Below are 15131 nucleotides of genomic sequence, written 5' to 3' on the forward strand. Positions count from 1 at the left end.
TTTTCTCATTCCACTGAATCTTAAGGATAGTACATTCACCATGTCTAACTACTTAATTTTGCTCCTAGAGTTATAATCTTACCACGATATAGTAAAGTCTTAATTTTTTTGTTATAAACAAAGCTGAATTATCTTCCCCACTATGTCGCAGCAATCTATTTTATTATTGTTCCAATCCGTAATTCCATCATCCATAAGCCAGAATCCTCAATTTCCCTAATATGCAACATTAACCACATTGACAATAGCAGGCAGAACTTGGTCAGCCCCGAGAAAGTCTACTCCACCCAGAGCACCTTGGAGAGGAAGATGAAGGACAGCCAATACAGGTCCAGCATGGAGAACCAATATGGATCATTTGACAGAAAATACAGTATGGAGAATCAGTATGATAAACGATATGGTACAGAGAGTCCATACATTACATCTGACAAAAGGATTGGCATGGATGGTGCAGCCAGCCAATACAGTACTTTAAAGAGCTATGACATGGTGGACAGGTTCTCTGGACACAGTCCCATGAGCACTTTCAAGTCCGAAAAACAAAGTTTTAGTGCTGTCCCACAAAATCAGTCTTTCAGAAACGTGGAGTCCAAATTGATACCTGGTGGACGAATGGAGACAATCACAACGAAGATGTACACGTCCACTCCTGGCAAGACCAGCAGCTCTAACTTTGAGTCCTCAGAGGAGACCAAAGAGTTTGCTACCTCTGGTAACGAGCTGTCCACTTTCAAAGCTATTGACAATGACAGTCTTGAAGAACGCCTGACGAAACAATCGATGATGCATAAGGTCACTGAGAAGAAAACTGTAACCATGACAATGTCTAGCAGACAGGAGTCGAACACCAAGACATTCCGGTTCGAGGAGAAGTAAGTGAATGTTGAAGAAGAATGTTCCTGCTGAAGGAACCGCATACACGTTGTCCTTTATTGCACAAATAGCCTATGGGGCTTCTGGTTGGGTATTTTTAATGTAAGAAAGCTGCCCAACTAATGGAAAGTAGTTGTTACATGTATTTTCGTACAAGCTATGGTAATCAGGTAATGTGTAATTAATTAACCTAAAAAAGGTAAACAGGGGAATGTTTAGAACTGAAGGTTATGCTCTTGCTTGAGACTTTTAATTAAATTTTATTGAATAATGTTAACAGGGTTACTATTTGTTGATTCGAAAGGTTAATTGTGTATATTTAAAATTAAATTTAATTTGTATGAATCTTCTTCCTTCAAAACTGTGACATCTAAATATAATGGAAGAATTCTTTTAAAGAGGAAATTGGGACAATTCATCTACTTGAAATGACTGAAATAAGGTTCAAGAGACAAGTTTTGAACATTCCTTGATCATGGATCTAGAAATGGTCATAAAACAGAATTAGAAGATATTGTAAAAGGGTAGCTGAACATTACCGATGTAACAGACTATTTCGCATTTGATAGTAATAATTATTAAAAATTGTACGGATCCCGTTAACAAAGCTATTCATGCTTTTCACTTTGATTGGATAAAATTAAACAAAATGGAAACAACTATGCCATCAATGTCAAAATTACCTTACTAAGCGGAAACGTATGATTAGGTCAATTAAAAAGGATATTCCTCGTAAGTACAAGTATTAACAAGATAATCAGTTCGATGTGTTAATCTAATTTTCAAATCAATTTTATATGGAGAATCTTTAGAATCATGATATTACTGTCACCCCATGCACAACAAATTCGTCCCAAATGCATAGAAGAATATATTCTAACGCCTTTGTACGATAATTTTATTATAGCGAAGAAGATAGAAGTGTCCTTAGATAGAGATAACTATGTGCTTTCAAAATTAGACTTCTTAAGAATAATTATCGTCTCTTAAAGATGGACAATAACCGTCCCCTTTGCGAATTGATTAATTCAATGTAATAATCGCAATTATACGCGTTCTTTTAATATTTTTCCACTGACAATTTAAAAATGTTTGATATAGTATTACATTTTCGTCTTTTGGACAAACTTTTTCTAAAGAAACTACAAGTTTTAGACTTATAGAATCAACAACATTCTTTAAAAAATTTTATTCAATTGTTTGTTACACCTTTCAAAGGAATTGCAAGTAATTAAATTGTTCATATGTGTCGTCTTCACCCTGAAAGCATCGTGCGCCGCAGATACATGGTACACGTGATTTTTAATTTAGCTCTAATTTATCTTAACTTTAAGTTTAAGACCACGGATTGACAAGAGAAGCAACATATCATTTTATTTTATTAACTTTCCGACACCGTGCGGCCTGCTCCCACGGTGGTGTCTTCGACCCCCCTTTTTAACATTTTTCCCTTTATTTCCCCGGGATTAACATTAATTTTTAAGTGCATCTTTTTATTCTTTCTGTTGCTTATACTTTTTTCTTTTATTACCCGCTGTTTATACCATTCGTCATTCGCGGTGGCTCGTTTTCGATGACTTTTTAATTGATCGTTCAGTCATTAACCTCTTTCCATCAAGATTGCCCAGTTTTATATAAAAATATTCAGTAAATAAAGAAAACCATGTATCTGGAATAATTTCAAAATAGTTTTTGTTCTAAATGAGCCATTTTAAAAAGTGCTGTATAAGAGGCTAATAATTGGACAGAATTATTCCAAGTGATCAATTAGTACAATTATCATTAGTCTTTCGAGGGTAGACGAATTGTAAATAGGTGTTAGATATTTTGCATAAAATTTTCGATGTTCTTGTATAAAATGCAAAAGGTCATTTAGGAAAAAAGAAAATTATTAATTAAATGAAAAGTGCCTGAGCCAGATGAGCTGCCGCTTTTTCACGTATTCGTAGCAAACGTAGGATTTTTGAATATTACCAAAAATCAAATGCTTTACTAATGTTCGATAGTGTAATTAAGTAAAAAGAATTTTTTAAAAGTGTACTTCCCTTTATGGGAGAGAAATTGCTTGATAATTCGAAGAGACACAATTTTTTTATTGTCTAGGCTCTTCTAAGGGGATGCAGATATACAGGGTGTTACAGAATTAGGGATAAGATTAGCATAACACTGATAAAAGAATAGAAATAATGTTTTTAATAATTCAAGAAGAAAACAGTTAATTTATAAACTTTTCATTCTCATTTACTAATTTTACAAACCAATAATTCTGAAACAACCTGTGCATACAATGATCCATACATCTGTTTACGTAATTATATAAAAGGGTAACATTTATTTATTTAAAATATACAGTAATGATTTAATGATACATAAAACGAATTATTAAAGTGCAAAATATAAAAATGAAAGTATGTGAACAGATATGTGGGTCACAATAAATATATAAACAACTGCATTTAGGGTAATATATTTTGAGAACGATCGCCAATCGTGTTTTTATTTTATATACGTCTATCTATAGGTGTGTGCCATGATATATAAATAAAGAAAAATTATACATGATAATTGTATGATAGATTATACTATATATATAATATATGTCGTTAACGTATTAAAAAAATGAATATGATAAAGTGGCAAATACAACGAGAGGATTTTTATAGTTTTTAACACTGTATCATTGTTTTTTTGACAATTCAGATTTATATACAGAATGTTTTTAATCGTTATATTTAGTACAATTGATTAAGCCTTACATGTCTATTATTGTGGAATGTTACAAGTTGTAATATTATATTATTATCATATTATTATTATTATTATTATTATGAGTATTTACGAATACAATTATTAGCCTTAATTACAATTCAGGTAATAAAGAATTTCTAACATTTCGTTGTTACATCATTTGACATGGTGTAATTCTGTTTCTGCGTGAAAATTGTTATTCTTTAAACCTACTTTTTCTTCAATTATTTCTCACACAAATATTGTTTTAAATAATATGAAGTACTTTAACAATTCGTGAGATTCGAGGTAGTTAAATAGAATGATGCGATTGTCATACACTAAAAAGTCTTAATTATTTCTCTCTTTGTTAATTTTTAGGGTTCATCTTCTCTCAAAATTTGCGTCTCCTTAATTTTATTGTTTATTTACGGCTTCGTTCAATGCCTTTGCGATGAACCTTGGAAGAACAAAGGCTGCCTTATGCACTTCATCATCATAATATTTCATGTTCATTTGATCCAATTCTTCGTTACTGAAAATGATCTTTGGTTGCTTGAAATTTGTTTCCTGAAATTAATTGAAGCTTAATCGTGTTCATATTAAATACAGTTTAATTAATGTGATACAGGAGGTAATATAGAAAGGGTGGCTAATATTAATTAAAATTTAATATTACTCACTGTGCATAATCCACCCAACACGAAACCGATTTGTCCTGTTGGATAAGTTGGCACAGAAACAATGCCATAAGATGCAACCGGAAACACAGATTTACAGTGCTGTAATGTCTGTGTTACATGGTCCAAATTTGCCCATGCGGTTCCTGCTTGGCTGCAAACGATTCCACCAGGTTTCAATGCAGTCTTCATTAAACTAAAGTATGATTCCTGGAATAAACACTCTGCTGGACCTATGATCAAACATATTTCATTTTGCAAAAAGGAAGTACCTGTTAATTGTTAATATAAATTTTAAGAATAAATAAAATAAAAATTTGCTTACCAACAGGATCACTGCTGTCCGTGATAATAACGTCGAACTCTCCCCTGTGCTGCTTTAAAAACTCGAAACCATCCCCCACGTTAAGGGTGACTTTAGGGTGCATCAACCCTACACCCATCGTCGGTAAGTAAGACTTTGAAACTTCCAGTACCTTCTCGTCAATTTCTACTTGAACGATCCTTTCTACTTGAGGATGTTTTGCAGCTTCGCGAGCAACCCCTCCATCTCCACCCCCAACTATTAAAACCTGCCAGAAACATAATTTAAACAAACGTCACATACCTTGAAGTGGAAAGTACTTAATATTGGTAATATAACAAAAATTTTTAGATATTTTGATACACAATTCTTACTGTTTTTGGGTCTGGATGGCTGCACAGTGGTAAGAAAGCGATCATCTCCTGGTACGAAAATTCATCCCTCTCTGTGGATTGTATGATACCATCTAAAATTAACGCCCTTCCATGTGATTTCCTGTACGTACACAATCAAAACAAGTTCCGCTTAAAATGATGAGACAACTTGCTGGTATTCAGTTCTTTTTTAAGTCTGCATTGATCGTGTCTATAAATATAATCTAAATGGTCTCGTGAATGATAAGCGTTATCCATTTAAACATTTCTAAACGCCATAATTGTGCGTTGCAAGGGCAAATTATCTATTATAGAATTTTAAAAAACCACGCTTCTTGAACTTTATCCATTCCGCGTTCAGAAATAAAATTACAGAATTTTCAAATTTCTAAGGAACCTAGACCACCCTAGAAGAAAAAATCTATCTAGCCCAGTGATGTTATTTTTTCAATGTCATTAAAAACCGAAGTGATTCCTTCGCCTCCCATAGAAAAAGAAAATATGATAGGATAATAATTACGTGTCGAGGACCATCACGTCCTGGTACTGCGACCGTTCACGATAAAGTATCCTGTTAACTTGGAGGGACAACGAGACACCTGGCCATAGATCGTTGATTTCACTGAACCAGCCAGGTTTCATCGCGTCCATTTTTCCTGGTGAGTCGAGCTTCTCCCTCGTTTCGCGATTCAACTGAAAGCAGAGACTGCCGGTCGGTTAATCGTGCCCGAGGAAAATAAAAGTGGCAACTTTTTTATGCGGCCAAACATGTTTCCCTGCAACAAGGACCTCCAGTTCCACTCCTTTCGGTGGTTCGCGTACGGGAAAGACATGGCGAAACTCGTTTGTCACTTGTGTATTCGTGTTGATAGCATCCGGTTAGGTACACACGTTTCATATTTTCATTTTAATACATGTGGAATAATACTATCATTAGATAGATTCTAATTTGGGAAAATGCAAAATTAGAAATATGTAGAAATTTTGAATAGTTTGGGTGACTGACATTAATGAAAGAATAAAAATAAAAAAGAAATTTTATCCCCCCATAAGGGAGGAAGAAGGGGGATTTTTTGGATTCTTTGAAGTTTCTTTTCCTAATTGAAATACTCTTACTTTAACGATCTATGTATTATCACGATCATAGTAATGTACCGCGTGCGTAGCGATGAAGAGTTTTAATTATAGAAATTCAGTGAGTAAACAGCTGAGTGAGTTTGAATACCAAATATACGTATAGCACGTGTTTACTCGGTGTTATATCCTCAGAACATACTAATTACAGTGGATCTTTAGAATGAAACTAGATACCATTCTAGAAATTTTATAAAAAGACATAATTAATTAGTAGCTCATTATGGACAGATTTTTGATATTTAATATTACACAAAATTTTCACAATTTAATATTAAATAATTATTTGAATTTTTCTATTAAATTTAGAAGAAAAAATGAAATAAGTGTGTCTTGAATTAAATCAGAAAAAAATTAAGTTTCATCTAACTTAATTAAAATTAATTCATTAATTTTCATTACCTAAATTGATAGAAATTTTACAATAATCAGAACTTACAATGACAACACGTGGAACATCATCCCCTTAAAATAAATCCAATAATTGCTTAACCAAAATGTTACCAGCACGAATGAATATTTTTAAAGAATTAATTCAAACGTAATTCGTTCGTTGACATTGAGAAGGGATAGATCGTAGTTGGAAGAAATGTAGGGCAGAGAAGGTGGATGTTTTTAAGGGAAACGTAATTTTTCCGATGGAAAAAGAAGTCAGAGAAACGCGTATACCGTACCGTGAACTGGCGACGAGCCAACGAACAGACCTTCCAAACAGAAGCACGAACAACACTGACGAATGCAAAGTTGACGAGAGTTTACTTGCTAAACGGACGGTGGCCCTTATCGGACCCCGTTACTCTGCTCCCTGATAATGGTAGTTCAACCACGACCAAGATAACGTGCATGTGTTGGATGAGTATTACCGAAATCAAGAACCATGGCTTTGAAAACCCCAAGGAAAATTCGAATTACTTCAAAAATTGAAATATTCTGAGAAATATTAATTTGATAGTACTAGTATTATTTTTGTATGACTTCGTTTTTTTAAATAAGTGCAACACTGCATTTAAGAAATGCAGATGCACTAAAACTGCATTATCTTACATAAAGTAAATGCACATTTTTAATATTATATCGTACTACTTTTTTACTAAGAATATTTCAAAGAATGAATTTATATAATAAGAAACTTTGCAGTTCCATTAAGAAAGGAAGTGCATCTGCATTTTTTCGGTGCATCGTTGCACTTACAAGAAAAGTGATATCGTAGAAAACCAGATCTTTGTACTCAAATTTCTCGTACACAACTTATTTTTATTTCCAACCCAATGCATGATTCAGTTTGTATATATAAGATTTCAAATCATTAAGATCTTTCTAATCACAGAATAATTAAAAGCATCAGAAATAATGCAATTTTTTATTTTTGAACAATCAGATATAATTCAGTGGAAGAGAAATTTATATTGATTATAATTAATTTTAAATACTTTTAATTATTTTTTTTCTAAACATAAGATGCAACTGTTGCAATGACTTTTCTTATTTAATTATGTGAAACATATGTGTTCCATAAATAGATTTTCATCACGTTCTTACGAAGACATTCATACTTAATGATAAGAAGATTTCTCAAAGTGGTAAAAATGACTTCGAAAGCAAACATGTCTAACGATAATTTTATCGCACATTCCCTTTCGAACTCGTCTCGTGATATCAGCTTGAATTACGAAAATAGTTTTGATCGAATTATAAGAATGCAGTTGTTAAGTGCAACTAAATTTAATTGAGCAAATGTTGATAAGGCAATCATTGGTGAGATTATAAAAGACCGACCTTGACATCCTTCGTATCTGGTCTGGGTCAAAATATTTAAATGTAAGATATGTAGATGTATCTGATTCAGCGTTTAAAATTAATGACCAATCATGGGAGGATGTATAGGGTGTTCCATTAGAAAATGTCAGCTAATGCATCGCGTACAGTGAATTGCAAAAGTATTCTTATCCTCTCAATTAATTCGCGGACGCCGAGCCATGGAAAGAGCTTTAATTTTCATTTAATTTTATATATCATATTAGTTTATAATTAAATAATGTTCATATTAGATTAAATAGAAGTATTTAAAAATATGATATGAACTATTTAACATTACGAATACATAGCAAGCCATCAAAGTATCTTAATTTAATTATTTTAAAACATGTAACTGTGTTACTAATAAATATAATGATTGAATAGGTATGGAAAAGGAATCAAATTATCCTAGACTTTATTTGCAAATTAGGATTCATGCACTACGAACGATATTTCTAAAATTCAAATTTGAAAATGTGAAACACTTCGCACTGCAACAGTCTAACGCAAGTTGATGGTAACAGCAGATTGCTTCGATTTATCACCTATAACAGACGAAGGCGTCATTATAAAGCCTTTGCGGGCGTCACGTGCTGATTATAAGGTAATTGTATAATTAAAACGCCCATAAGAAGCAATTTAAATTAACAATTTTTTTAATTCGATTCCATCGCCATCTCTACAAAAACGGCCCAAAATACTCGACGAGTTACCGATCGATTTTCTGAAAGTAGCGGAAGTTTGACTATAACTTATCGACTTATGGATGACTTCCGCTAGTTTCCAATAAAATCGATCGGAAACTCGTTGAGCAGTTTGCGCCAGTTTTGTAGAGATGGCAATGGAATCGAATTAAAAAAATTTTTAATTTATGGCGGTATTTTTAAAGTCAAGTTTTTCAAACAATTGTTTTAATAATTTTTTTAGTCTTGTGTTGATTTTGATTGATTTCCAAAAAATTGAAAATGTCCTATACACGCAGACTAATTTTATTTGGGGTGTTTGGAACCCCCGAAATCATGATCTCTCTGTATCTGTAGTCATTGAATGTGGACAATGAATAACCTCGTGTAGCTGTTTCCTGCTGTTTCCTTAACCTTGCTTAAACTGACTTAACGTTTTTCGAAACTTCTGTTGTATTACAGAGTATTATTTAAAAGAAATCATCCATAATAGATTATCTAATGTTAAATTCATAAATTTTTCTAACAGGTAAATTACGAAGTCAAGATATAATGTCGATGCTCGCAGAACGTCGTCAAAAACAGAAGTGGACACTGAACCCTCGAGGAAAACAGTGGAGCGAGGGTATATTAATATTTGAATTTATTCTTGTTAATTGAATGAAACGTTGCATATTGGTAAAGTTTATTGTTCATTTTTTAGATGGAGAGAAATTTGGGCAGAAAATGCTGGAGAAAATGGGTTGGACAAGTGGCAAAGGACTCGGAGCAAATGAACAGGGTATGACGGAGCACGTACGCGTGTCTGTTAAAAATGATAAATCAGGTAAGAATGTTTAAATAAAATTAACAAATTATCATTTCAAAGTCGTAACTATATTTAAAATAAATTCCACTGACATACATTGTTTTTAAGGTATTGGTTTCAAACAAGATGCTTTAGAAGAAGCATGGACAGAACATCAAGAGAGCTTTAATGACTTCTTACAAAAGCTTCAAACAGAACAAAGTGAGACTATAGTACAAATAGAGGAAGTTAATACTGAACTAAGTGGAAAGTCATTAGAGTTGAAATCTAAGCACAGCCGTGCTCGTGTTCAGTAAGTATTCTATTTTATTTGTTTATGTAGAATTATTATTAATTAATATTATTACTAGCTATCAAAAATTCACGAGGGGAAAAGATGTAAATAAGTATAGTTCAAAAGATTTAGCAAATATATTTGGTCAGAAAGAAATAAACATGAATAAGGGAAGTAAAGAAACAAATACAGAAGAAGAAAGCTCTGTTGCGATTAATACTCCGGAAAATAACAACGGTGTTATTGTTATAAACGGCGGTAGTATGACTGATTATTTTATGAAAAAGGGTAAAGATATTTCTTTAATGTCTAAACGAAAAAAGAAGCCAGAATCCAATTCGGAAAGTGAACCTGAGTATGCAGGGTTTGGTTTCGCATCGCCCTTCGGCAAAGCGCAATCTCGTAATGAAGAAAATAAAGAAATGAAAAATTCGAGTAATTATGCTTTTGAAAATCCTTGCATGGAACTAAATAGCCCTGAGAATATTTCAAATTCCACCGAGATTGGATCCCTCAAAAAAAGAAAGTCTACTGATGAGACTGAATCAAGTTTAAATCAGAGTATTAAAAAATTTAAAGATGATAATGTAAGTAGCGTACAGTACGAAAATGGTATTGTAAATGTTGCCTTGAATCTGGATTCTCAATCAGAGGATGTTTATAATGGACAAGAATTTGAAGTATCTAGGGTACAGTTTGGTCTTGCAAACTCGGCCTTAGATTTAAGCGATGAAGTTGAAAAGAAAAGGGTAACATTTAACGATCACGTGGAATACAGTACTGATTCAATAAAAAACAAGAAAGGTCGATCAAAATTGGATAAATTTGAAGTTGAGAACAAGAAAGCCAAGAAGAAGAAGAAGAAGAAGAAACAGGAAGATGTTAAAAATTCTGTATCATATAGCTTTACTAATGAAGCTTTAGACACTGAAGACAAACCTGAGGAGATAAATGACAATGAAATCAATGAACGTAAAAGTAAGAAATCTAAAAAAAGGAAAGAAAGTCGTCGATCTAATTTGGAAACAATAGTAGAAGCACCAGAAGAAGATAAAGAAATTTATGAAGATGGGATAGAAAAGAAAAATATTAATACAGATGAAAATATATCGGAGATTCAGGAAAATGAGTCGCATAAGAAATCAAAGAAGAAAAAGCGAAAAGAAGAAGTGAAAGAAATTAGCATCGATGATAGAATGAATGCAGAAGAAATTATAGAAACAAATTTCCAGTCTGAGAATGGGGAATGTGAACTCCAAAAAGATCAGGGGAATATTTCTAAAGAAAAAAAGAAGATGAAGAAGAAGAAAAAAGAACGTGTCGACCCAGATATGCAACATGAAGATGTCTCTGAAACTAATATGAAAGCTAGTGATGAAGTAGACGACAATAACGAAAAAACGGAAGAAGAAGTTGTAAAAGTTAAAAAGAATAAAAAGAAAAAGAAGGATGCAAGTGTGACGGATTCTAATATAGAAGTAGAAAATGTAGAAAAAGGGAAAGAAAATATGGATAATGTACATGAAAATACGTTCGAAACAGAGAAAGAAAAAGAAAAGAATTCCATAGATGAATCTACTGTAGATAATAATAATTTTACACAGAGGAATCATGTATATCAAAAAAATCCTGTAGAAAAAAATACATCTGCAAGAGATAGAAATAATAAAAATAACAGAATGTTTAAAACTGTATCTAGTCCTTGGCGCGAGAAAACTACAATGTCAAAGAAAATATTAAGGTCTCTTTTTTATAAGACTTCTGAAGCGCAATTCCCAGGCGCTAATATGTCTGAAATAAAGGGGTATGGAGTAAATATACAGTAAATTTATAAAATATTCGATATATTTCTAACGTTTTATACATGTATATATAATCTGAATCATAATTTTGTATAATTATATACAATGCTTTAAACGATATTTATTATTAAATAATAATCTATATTCTGTAAGAACACAGAATCCTTTTATTTATTTTTTTCCGAGTGAAAGATCCGTTGTAAACATTGAAGGTAATAAAATGTATTTACAACTTGAATGTTGTAATTATTTCTCGAAGTATATTTGCGTAGTTAAACGAACAATATGTTGGCGAACAATGGTCACCATTATATAATAACATTAGGCAAGATTATCTTCTATTTTTTTAATTTCTTTTATTTCTGAAAGCTTATTTTTAAATTTGTTCACGTTTTCTATTTCTTCATCACTTAATTCAACCACACAATTGGGTATACATGTATCTTCGATTGAAATAATAGAATAACCCAAACTCATCAATCGAGTTTTAGTCTTGTCAGAGAATAGGAACTCGCTTCTGAACTACAACAGCAATAATCCATGATAAAGATTTTCTCATGGAAACTAAAAAAATGATGAGTTCATTATCCCTACCTTATAATATGTTTTGTCATTATCTTTTAATTCCTCTACATCCTCTGCTTCAACTTCTATTGCATCTTCCATTGCTTGATCATAATTACAATCTTTTGTGGCTATGATATAACTTGCACAATCAAACATTGATAATGCTGAATCTATATTTTTAGCACTGTATATGCATTTTATACAAGGATATTTTAATAAATTTGTATCAAGTAATAAATTTTAAAAGCCCAAATGCATACTTACTTAAATTTTTTGTATATAGTTCTCAGATTTATTCTTACAGCAGGATAATTATTAGATGCAATATGGAGGATAAATGTACATCCTGAGGGAATTCGAACAGGTACTATATGGGTTCGAGCACCTTCCTCAGGATTCTTTATTCTCTCTAGAAATGAATTTAAAGTACTAGCTGGCATATTAGCTTTTTTTGCTTCATCAATTAAATTTGCTAATCTAGAGTTCTTTCTTGGATCTATTTCACCAACTTCTGTAAAATTTAAATTTCATGATAAATTTTTCTGGCACCAATCATACAAAGCAAATACAATTTATTTAAAATGTCACATACATGTAGACAGTTTAACTTATTCTATTTTTTTTTATTGTGTTTGATATCTATTACCTTTTACTGCAATCATCATTTTAGAAATTATAGATTTGAACACTTTTGATCTTGCAGCATCTTGTTCTTGTTTAGTATGTTTAATATTTTGCCATTTGCTATGCCCTGCATATTTTCTCGTTCCATTAATAACAAAATTCTTATGTATACAGTAAAATAAAGTGTTTATTCGATGTCTCATTATGAAAGCTATCAACTGTTAAATAGCATTAAATAGGTTCAATAGGTTATAATCTATAAGTTTATAATGGAACGAGTTTTCTTTTTTGAGGCGGTGATGCCATCTAGCAGGTGTACGGTGCTAACTCTAAAATTGGTCAGTGCACCGACAAGAAGCTGCCATCCTGTGTTATAACACAGGATTGTTTTTTTAACTTAATTAAGGTTATTTATTTGTGAGTTAAAATTTCCATCCACTCTTTAATTCTTGTGCTTTGCCTATTCTTATTACATTGCATATAAATGTCTCTACATATTTGAAACAATTAATACTTTATCAAATATTTTTTAGCAGAATCAGTGTAGTGCAAAGTGTTATTAAAGTAATATTTTCCTTTATTTATTACATAATTACAATAATATAAAAGATAATACGAGATGGGTGTTACTAAAAAAATACATTATTCGATTTTTTCTTTGGTTTTATCATATCATCGTTTCCATTACGATTAGCATTAAAGTTTCGAAGCAATTCGAAACTTCTACCAACGGCTGTGATTGGTCGTCCATTATGGCATTCTCCCATTTCGACCAATCAGGTTCGTCGTTAAAGGGCATGGTACGCGGAGTGTGGTGCAATGCATCAGTCCTTTTCGAAGCTTCGTCCGTTTGGCACGTGTCTGCAACAGGTAAGATTAAATTATCTTCAAATATTAAATTAAATTGTCTATCGAGTGTTGAAACTACAAAAAACAGAAAGAATAGTTGAAGAGAAATCTAGATTCCTGATTTTTGACAATAGTCCGACGCTTCTCTCAAAAATACGTGAACTGAAAATGTTTGCTCTTGCCGCGAAATTCACAATGAGAGTGGAATAGCAAAATCTGAATTATTTGCCCTTTATATCAATAATTTCTTGAACATTATTGCATTTTTTCATGTTTTTATTACATTTCTTCTATAATTTATTGTTATAAATTGTTATAATTGATCTCCCCGTTGTTGACTTGTTGATGTGAATTAAAATATTATTTTCCTCATTTATTCTGTTTTTATATCGATAATTTCTTAAGTACCATTGATATCTTATGTTATTTTCTACATTATTTCCTGTATTTTGGTGTTTTAAGTTGAGAAAAGTAATCTTAACTTTATTTCAATATGGCGTCGATAATCTTTAATACCTTCTAGCGGGAAATTCAAATGTCTTACTTCTTCCAGCCGTAATTCAAGCATTCGTATTTATTGATTATCACATTATCACAGTTCAAAATTAAATCTTATACGGTGATTGACACTTTTGATAATATAATGTAATATAAATAATAATATAATATAATAATATAATATAATAACATAATAACATGCAAAGTTGATTAATGGTAAAGAATTAAAAACAATTTGTTCAAAAATTTATGTTTTGACGGATAAGAAGATTTTTTGAAATATTGATTGACTGAATGTTCATAATGTACATATCACTGAAGTATATGTATATGAGAAAAAATGTTTTCTGTTTTGTTACAGAATTACATTTGAATAAAGAATAAAATATCACAAGAGGAACTATCAAATGAATCTGCCTTACAATAAACGTAAGTTTTATTATGAGACTACTGGTAGTCTTTCGTCGGTGTCAATGTTCGCTTAAATTAAAAGTTCGCTTTTTGACCGCTAGGTGTTTTCACTTATTACAGTCTCGATCATAGCTAAAAGATGGCGTTACAGTGAAAGCGAAAGCCTCCGCGAAAGACCGGGAATTCATTTATTAATTAATCACAACACATTATTACCTACATCTTCTTAAATTTATTACACTAGATATTTGTTTATAACTTTCACTTAAGATATGCTTTTAAATATTTAAGTCATCATAAAATATCCCAAGATCTTACAAATTATTTCAAATTACATTAGAAAGATAAATGATAGAAATAATATAAATAACAAAGTTATGAATTGTTCTGAAGGAACTGAATACGTCGCATTGATTTTGTTTCGCGGATTTAATTAAACGTCCTTTGATCGAATTTAAATAAAAGAGTTAAAATCGAGGGTCGTTTCGTACAAGTCCAATAATCATGAACGCTTTAGGAATATCGACATGCACGGTCAGAGAGGAAGAAAACAGATAATAGCGCGGGAGGAGAAATCTCACTCCCACATGAACGATTTATTTCGTTGATAAGGAAGCAGCAACTTCCGGAACTACTATTTTGTATGTGTCAATTCTTCCTGTCTTGTCGATTGCATAGAAAGCCATTTCTGAATTTCTTTCTTGACATTTCTATTCGGAGACA

General features: G+C 31.8%; 5 protein-coding genes across 7 annotated transcripts in view; 3 read left to right on the forward strand and 2 right to left on the reverse strand.

Moving 5' to 3' along the window:
* rhea (Talin_middle and talin-RS domain-containing protein rhea) overlaps window positions 1–1669 on the forward strand; it is a 35736-nt gene extending 34067 nt beyond the window's left edge. For 2 of the 3 annotated variants that reach the window (XM_034322778.2, XM_034322779.2), the window contains exon 15: window positions 249–1669. In XM_034322778.2, coding sequence (XP_034178669.2) covers window positions 249–879 — 631 coding nt within the window. In that variant the 3' untranslated portion in view covers window positions 880–1669. The remainder of the gene's footprint in view (window positions 1–248) is intronic. The other variant, XM_034322780.2, reaches the window with a different exon arrangement.
* Window positions 1670–3969: 2300 nt separating this feature from the next.
* On the reverse strand, window positions 3970–6923 carry SpdS (Spermidine Synthase). Its single transcript, XM_034322783.2, has 6 exons — window positions 6770–6923; window positions 5482–5654; window positions 4962–5082; window positions 4609–4855; window positions 4287–4516; window positions 3970–4173 (listed from the first exon to the last, which is right to left on the reverse strand). Exons 2-6 carry the CDS (start codon window positions 5610–5612, stop codon window positions 4021–4023), a joined length of 882 nt encoding a protein of 293 aa, XP_034178674.1. The 5' UTR covers window positions 5613–5654; window positions 6770–6923; the 3' UTR covers window positions 3970–4020.
* Window positions 6924–8935: 2012 nt separating this feature from the next.
* LOC117603282 (uncharacterized) lies at window positions 8936–12876 on the forward strand. The gene is made up of 4 exons (XM_034322272.2): window positions 8936–9200; window positions 9279–9401; window positions 9492–9675; window positions 9734–12876. The coding sequence occupies exons 1-4, from the start codon at window positions 9128–9130 to the stop codon at window positions 11481–11483; spliced, it is 2130 nt and encodes a 709-aa protein (XP_034178163.2). The 5' UTR covers window positions 8936–9127; the 3' UTR covers window positions 11484–12876.
* On the reverse strand, window positions 11781–12853 carry LOC117603283 (translational activator of cytochrome c oxidase 1). The gene is made up of 4 exons (XM_034322274.2): window positions 12673–12853; window positions 12291–12537; window positions 12054–12210; window positions 11781–11981 (listed from the first exon to the last, which is right to left on the reverse strand). Exons 1-4 carry the CDS (start codon window positions 12851–12853, stop codon window positions 11781–11783), a joined length of 786 nt encoding a protein of 261 aa, XP_034178165.1.
* Window positions 12877–14358: 1482 nt separating the features above from the next.
* Window positions 14359–15131, forward strand: part of Pgant9 (polypeptide N-acetylgalactosaminyltransferase 9) — a 203184-nt gene continuing 202411 nt past the window's right edge. The window contains exon 1 of the mRNA XM_076688200.1: window positions 14359–14426. The gene's annotated coding sequence lies outside the window, so the exon portion shown is untranslated. The remainder of the gene's footprint in view (window positions 14427–15131) is intronic.

This window comes from Osmia lignaria, chromosome 4 (genome assembly GCF_051020975.1).
Source record: "Osmia lignaria lignaria isolate PbOS001 chromosome 4, iyOsmLign1, whole genome shotgun sequence".
NCBI lineage: Eukaryota > Metazoa > Arthropoda > Insecta > Hymenoptera > Megachilidae > Osmia > Osmia lignaria.

Bases quoted from the DNA above. Each gene is read 5' to 3' on its own strand.
- LOC117603282 (XM_034322272.2), top strand. From the start codon at position 9,128: ATGTCGATGCTCGCAGAACGTCGTCAAAAACAGAAGTGGACACTGAAC. The intron at 9,201-9,278 runs GTATATTAATAT...TTCATTTTTTAG, and splicing joins AGGAAAACAGTGGAGCGAGG to ATGGAGAGAAATTTGGGCAG. The intron at 9,402-9,491 runs GTAAGAATGTTT...ATTGTTTTTAAG, and splicing joins TGTTAAAAATGATAAATCAG to GTATTGGTTTCAAACAAGAT.
- SpdS (XM_034322783.2), bottom strand. From the start codon at position 5,612: ATGGACGCGATGAAACCTGGCTGGTTCAGTGAAATCAACGATCTATGG. The intron at 4,517-4,608 runs GTAAGCAAATTT...GTTTGATCATAG, and splicing joins GGACAGCAGTGATCCTGTTG to GTCCAGCAGAGTGTTTATTC. The intron at 4,174-4,286 runs GTGAGTAATATT...AATTAATTTCAG, and splicing joins TGTTGGGTGGATTATGCACA to GAAACAAATTTCAAGCAACC.
- LOC117603283 (XM_034322274.2), bottom strand. From the start codon at position 12,853: ATGAGACATCGAATAAACACTTTATTTTACTGTATACATAAGAATTTT. The intron at 12,538-12,672 runs GTAATAGATATC...TAAATTTTACAG, and splicing joins AATGATGATTGCAGTAAAAG to AAGTTGGTGAAATAGATCCA. The intron at 11,982-12,053 runs GTAGGGATAATG...TTGCTGTTGTAG, and splicing joins ATGACAAAACATATTATAAG to TTCAGAAGCGAGTTCCTATT.